Raw genomic sequence first — 6,946 nt, forward strand, 5'->3', positions numbered from 1 at the left:
CATAAGACATGCAGTGTAGGTACTATTATTCCCATTTGACAGATAGGGAAACTGAGACCCATTCCTTTATTCATGATTAATAAATTAGATGAATTTGCTGAGTTCTATAGCCAGGTACAAGGTCCCCAGAGAGGAAAGTTCACACACATAGGAAGTGGCAGAGCTAAGTCTCAAATGGACAGCGGAGACTCTATACACACTTTATGGCTTCCAGTATCGTGGAAAGGGGATCACAGTTTTCCAGCTCTTGCAGGAAGCCACTTGGATCCTCCTTGAGACCAGCCATGGCACTAAATAGATCTCAGAAATGACACTCCCCTGGGAACTTTTGGCCTGGAACATATTTACAAAACTCCAGAGGGGACAAAAATATCCCAACCCACTCCCTACAGACTCAAATTAGCAATTTTCTTATTCTTTATAACCCCTCTGGAAATTAGAACTATGTAATATTGGTCTAAAATTAGGAGCATAAGTCACAAGAGAAAAGTCCCACTACTTTAGGAGAAGATGTTTTTGTAGCCTCATTCTGAGTATTTATGTGTTCTAAATCATAACATAGCAGTTGTCTTTCAAATTTTTCTTTTTTCCTAATACTTACGGATTCTCTCTTTTGAGAGACTCTCTACTGCCAAATGTCAAAATTCAACCCCTTTACCTGGCTTTGAGCTTAGAGGATAATCAGGTAGGATCCAGAACACTTAAACAGGACGAGGCGTTTTATGGGCCCAGGATGTCTCCTTACATGAAGGGCACTTTAATAACAAGGGCAACGACGTTCTCCGCAGCCAACACTTACTGACTGGCTAAGATATGCCAAGAAACTGCGTGAAGTATTTTACGGCCATTATTACATTTAATCCTCACAATAACCCTATAAACTGGGTATTGTTATCCCATTTTACATGAGGGCAATTAAAGCCTTAAGAGATTGGCCAAAGCTGTATGGTTGTAGAACCAGTAAGTCATGGAGTTAGAATTTTAACCCACAGCAGTGTAACTCTAAAGTCCACACCAGGATGCCGTCTCCAGTAACAATTGCCATTTACTGAACACATGCTCTGTGCCAGATACGGTCCTGAGCATTTTATATAATAATCTCTGAGTCTCCGCAATGACTCCTCCCAGAGCTTTGGTCCATTCTTTTCCCTCAATCCCGCAGCAGATACTCATACTAGCTTGGAGTCTGTCGCACACTTGGAGGTCCTCGTTAACCTGCTTGTCCCCTGGAGGTGCTGTTAGTGTTGCCAAGAACACCCATGTGATCTAAAACACCTTTGAATCACCCGACCCTAGTGGACTCCTAGGACTTTGGGCATGTTACTTAACTTCTATGATCCTCAGGGTCCTCATCTATTAAATAAGTCCATTGGCCTCTTTGAACTCTAATTTTTCTAGAATTTTATGACAAATGCAGGCCCTTTCTGGAAACAGGACATAGGATAGGCAGGTTTTGATACATGGGAATAAAAATGACCTTGAGATCTTCACGAACCAGGTGAAGAAGCTGAGGAGAAGCTCCTCAAAGAGGACCTCTGTAGGTTAGGGCCATATATGAGGCACGGTAGGGAATGGATCCCGAGAGCGGGGAGGGTGTCAGTGTCCCTAAGCTGTCCATGATTGGGCCAAGAGACTGTGACCAGATTGCAGGGAGGAGGTGGCCAGAGCTCCTAGGGTGCAGGAACTGGCATGTGGTAAGTGACCCCAGGGGCAGGGCCAGGCCTCGGGATGGAAATCACCAAGGGGCTTAGAAGGGAGAGAGCTTCTGTCCCTGCACGTCGTTGTTTGGGGGTTGGGCAACCATTGGAAGCATTGCAGAGGGGATTTCTACTTTTGGGAGTGTTGACTTTTGGGAAGCTGACTTTCCAAATTGCAAATCTGATCACATCACTCTTCTGCATGGCAGCACTCTGGAGGCCCCTGCCTATGAATACAGCCCAAGAGCGCTCCTTCCCACGGAGGACGAGCTTGCCGTGCTCTGAGCCCCTCAGCTGTGGCAGCCATGCCCATCCTCTTGCCACCTGCTGAACACATGAAGTACGTTCACACTCCTGCGCCCACCCACATCCTCTGCAAATCCTTTTTCGCATTTCTAGGCAGTTGTCACTTCTGCCGGGTTATAATTGGTGATTCATCCCCAGACTGTGCCCCTCGTGCGAGCAGGGCCTCGTTGTGCTCACCCGTGTACCCCGGTAGACTTGACCGGAGTGTGGCTGAGCATGTATTTAATGACCGTGGTAGGAATGTGGCGGGACTCTTCGATGACGGATGGTCTTCCGAACTCCAAGACCTGCCATTTCATTTCATCCAGTAAGCGCCAAATGGAGGGCCTACCACAAACAGGCACATGGTGATAATGGAGCTAACAACGCAAACAGGCAGCCGGGAGCCGGCCAAGAACCAGGCTGGGGTGGGGGAGGAGGCTACCTAGTGACCAACAGGTGTCTTGTCCTTCTGTCTCCCAACCCCAAACCGTCCCAGTGAGTGTGTGGGGGAAGAGGAATGGGAAACAACAGGGGTGGTCATGGTGGACATGGATGTCCGTTCTTTCAGGATGTGGAATCAGGAGCCCCCGTCCCAACTCCCCAGGAGGTATTTCCAAGGGAATAGGTATCTGGGGCCAATTTCCAGCCCCCCTCGCCACCCCTTTTATCAGCATCACAGTCACTAGCAGATATCAAGCAAGGCAGGGCCCGCCCACAAAAGGATTTGCCTTCCATAGCCTTGAAGGCGCCAAGAAAAGTCTTCAGAATCCAGCAGGAACTAAGGAACCTACCACAGACACCTAATTCCCCCTTCCCTCTCATCCTTGGTGGAGCTGATGTAGCTGTCCTGGTTTCTGTCCCCAAGCCTGCCACTGGAATGTGCTGTGTGACACCAGCTGGCGCTGCTGCCTCTCTTGGGTTCTTGTTGCAGAGGCCCCCAGTCTCACTTTGCGCCCAAATTTTAAAAAAGAAACCAGAAACTCAGGATGGCCCAGGTTTCGACTGTGGGTGGAGAAACGGGGTCTACAGCCCTGGCTTCTTCCACGTGCTCCGTCGTTCCTGGGCTCCGCACACAGCAGAGACGGAGAAGGGAGCCATTCAAGGGAGGTTGGGGGTAGGGCTCTTGTGGGAGCCTGGAAGCCCTTTTTTGACTCTTGACCAAAGTTAATTTTCTTCCTATTTTTATTAATACAAATCCCTAAGTGTGTTTGTGTCCAGAGAAAGTACTATGAATAACTGATGATACATTTGTTGATTAACTTGTGAATCATCCTGGGGGAGAGAGAGCCGGAAAAAGCAGCAGGAGCTTTGGAGGCTGAATATAATGTGTCATAAAATATTTAGCAAATGGTCATCCAAGCCACAGGGAAAAAGTCAGGGAGATGGGAATCTGCAAGCTGCCAGGATTTAAAAGCTATTTAATGCTAACCACCAGTGCCAAAGAGCTGAGAGCTTCTCTCTTCCTCCCTCCACTGGCAACAACGGCTCCCATAATGCGGAAAGGCTGGGACGGCAGGGAGCGCTGCTGGGAACTGAGATCAGGCCTGAGCTGAAAGGCTTTTTGTTTGAGAAACCTTGTAAACCAGGGATCTCCGCGGAGGTGGGCTCCGTACCTTGTCCACGGCTTGCACATTCTGTCAAGATCTCCTTGACGGTAAACTCTCTGCACGGGACAAACAGCACCAAGACTCTAGTCAGTCATCTGGATGTTTCAAAACATCCGATGTTTGGCATCGAGGAAGAAAAAAGGAGCCATATGACTGACTGAATTTGTCCTTTTCCTTCCAAATGTTTTGATGTCACTTAGACAACGGCTTCAGTCTTTGGTCCCACAGTGACTTGGCTGTATTTGTCATTCTAAGGGTTTCAGCTCAGAAGTTGTTTCTCCTAAAGGGTTGGGGAGCCCACATTTTTAGGGCTGGGGTCAGGACTCACTTCTACAACCTGATTCTTTGGAGACACGTTTATTTTTAAGTCAATGATGGGAAGATCTTTCTTAATATTTTGGCTCGAAAGCCTCAAATCTAAAGTTATGTCTGCTGAGTGTAAATATGTACCATAAGGAAAATAAACGAAAGGAGAGGTGGCAGGGATGTAATTTAGGTTAGTGGAAATAACCAGCCCAGACAACAGAGGCCTCAAGATACTTTGGTTCTAAGACATTCTTCAGAGTCATAGTATGACGACCTCATGAGTAGCCAATGAAAGCGAATTTGATGGCTTTAAGCAACTAACCTACTAATTGTGCCAGGAAGGTCCCTGCCTTTAGGGAACTTAGAATCTATTTGCTGGGGAGGCAAGTATTACATAAATGATACGGATAATTAGCCTTTGAGTTCAGGAAAGTAAGAGATCTGGGGACCAAGGAGTCCCAAGGAGGATGACAGGAAGAACTGCAGCGACATTGCTCTACATGGGTAGGAACCAGAAAGCAGCTCTTCTCCTTCTTTCTTTCTCATTCTTTTGTTGTCGCTCCTGCTGTTTTGCTCTGCTAGAATGTCTTTTCTCCTACTTGCCACCTGTCCCACCCCAACACAGCCTCGAGGCCCACTTTAGCGAGTCTACATATTCATGCTCGACTATTCCTGTCTTTACTCATCTCTACCTCCAGTGAAGTCTTACACACTTTGAGTCTGAATCACTCATCCGGCACAGGATTCTTCTGTTTACTAGAATCTGCGTGAAGAAAGGTTAATCTTTTCTCCTCCGTTCAACTGTAAATTCTTTTTGGCAGGTGCCAAAACCTTAACACACTTGTGTGTTCCGCAGAGCTTCTAACCGCGCCCAGCGTGCAGCCCACGCCGGCCCGGGCTGTGCACGGGCATCCCAGCAGCAGGCAGCGGTGGCACAGGCTGCCGGGGCGGTGGAAGTCTCGGTCAGGGCTGTGGAGAAGGCTGAACTCGCGGTAAGCCCGGGGATGTGCTGCCAAATCAGCACATCCAGGTTGCAAAGCACGTGCTTCGAGCAGTTTTCAGTCCAGAAGTTCCCCTTCCTTTTTAGTGGTGATCGTTAAATAAGCAGATAGAAGGTTCGCAAAAGTTGTAAATGGAGTGAAAAATTAATTTACTGAGAATAGAAGTTTATCAGCAGTTCCATTCACATTTTTAAAAACGCCTAAGAAGGAAAAAAGAAAATGGAAGGAAGAAGGAAAAGAGGAGGGAGGAAGGAAGGGACTGAGAAGAAAATAAAAGGGAAAAAAGCCCGGGGTGGTGCTGGGTGGGTAGAGGGGACGCACCGGACTCAGTCTTTACTATCGGCAATTTCATAATATGGTAATTTTTAATATTAAAAGTAAATTGTAAATGTTTCTTTATAAACAATATGCATAAAATAGATCATATTCTAAAACCTTTCCTTTTTAAAATGCTTTTTCACAGTAAATTTCTTAGGTGTCAGATTTTCCCTCAAAATAATAGTGCAATTGCAGGCAGGGACGCACAGCCGGCGGGTCAGGACCCGCTAGTACAAGTCCTTGTAGATCTCCTGCAGGAGCGGGTGCAGACTCATGTCCGTCTCCGTCTTCTTGATCACCTGCAGGAGCTGCACGTGTTCCGTGACGATCTGTCTGAGGTCTGTCATTTTCTGGAGCAGCTTGGCGAACAGCTGAGAGGACTCGGGGTGGTTCAGCTTGAGCTGGAGCTCCAGGGCTTGCAGCAGGTTGTCTTGTATGTCCTCGATGGGTTTCACATTCAGCAAACCCGGGCGGTCTGGGGAGCAGAGATGGAAATACAACAGGGGGTTCAGTCAAAGAATCCTCTGGGCCCCACCTCCGCGGCCTGTGCAGCTGTCGTGTGCCGGGCCAAACCACTCGGGTGTTTTTTTGTTTGTTTGCTTCGTTTCTTAAATAGGGTGGGGATGGAAGGTAAGCAGGTCATGGGCAAGAACTGAGGATGGAATGAAAACCGAAAGGATCAGAGCTCTTCCCAGGGGCCTTCCTTTCCTGCCCAGGACCCAATCTGTGTGGTTAGTTTGACATAACATGGCATCAAAATAATCCTGTCTCCAAACTGAGGCCTCTTCTGCTCACGTTTCTACTTAGAAATCTGATTTGTCAATCTCTGCTCCTTCCTGACAAATCTGTTTTATAGCTTCTACCTACTTTCTTGCCACGGCTTCAAACATGCTTTTAAAAAACCCTTTGTTTTCTTTTGCTTAATTTGCTTGGTATAGCATATTTCATTTCAACATGACAAAAAGTAGTTTTTAAATACTGATACAGTTCTGAAGGATAGACCCCTAACATTTTAACAAAGGTTTCTTCTGAGTGGTAAGATTGCAGGTAATTTTCACTAATTCTTCTTGTTTCACTAATTCTTTCTTGTTTCAATTCGTGAATGGTGAGCTTAAATTACTTTTAAACTTTTTATGCTTTTCTTCATATAGATCTTGTTAGAGTTATTCTGAGATACTTTTATAGTTTCTACTGCAAATGGACTCTTCCTTTTCATTACTTCTTCTACCATATCCCTGCTGATGCTTAGAAAAATTATATTGGTCTTACTATATCGAAACTATTCCAATTTTCTGAACTTTCACCAGTCCGAATAGTTTTTAATCATGGATTTTTACTTTTTTGGGGTAGACAATTACATCCGCAAATATAGTGGTAGAAAACAAGAAATACCACTTCTTTTGCAGTGTTTATATTTCTTGTTTCCTTTTCTTGCCATACCATGTTGGCTAAAACCTCCAATTTGGTATTAAATCATAGTAGCAATAGCAGGCATTCTTGTTTTATTCCTAACTTTGAAGGAAGTGCTTCTAATGGTGCTTCAGCAAGTATGATGTTTACTATAGATGTTTGCCAGGGTATGTTTTATTTCTGGCTGTCCAAGAGTTTTAAAGTTTTTAATTTGTTTTAGTCAGGAATGTTGTTGAATTTTTATCAAATGCTTTAAAATTTTTCTATCTAAAGAGATAGGATATCTAATGAGATAGGGTTTTATCTTAACCTTAGTATT

The 6,946-nt window shown here is 45.5% G+C and overlaps 1 protein-coding gene across 1 annotated transcript in view; it reads right to left on the reverse strand.

Moving 5' to 3' along the window:
• Positions 1 to 5,241: 5,241 nt before the first annotated feature.
• PPARG (peroxisome proliferator-activated receptor gamma) overlaps positions 5,242 to 6,946 on the reverse strand; it is a 130,166-nt gene continuing 128,461 nt past the window's right edge. Inside the window, exon 8 of the mRNA XM_012655177.1 lies at positions 5,242 to 5,692. Within this exon, the coding sequence (XP_012510631.1) occupies positions 5,445 to 5,692 (248 nt within the window). The 3' untranslated portion in view covers positions 5,242 to 5,444. The remainder of the gene's footprint in view (positions 5,693 to 6,946) is intronic.

The sequence above is a fragment of the Propithecus coquereli genome, unplaced genomic scaffold (assembly GCF_000956105.1).
Source record: "Propithecus coquereli isolate 6110/MARCELLA unplaced genomic scaffold, Pcoq_1.0 Scaffold461, whole genome shotgun sequence".
NCBI lineage: Eukaryota > Metazoa > Chordata > Mammalia > Primates > Indriidae > Propithecus > Propithecus coquereli.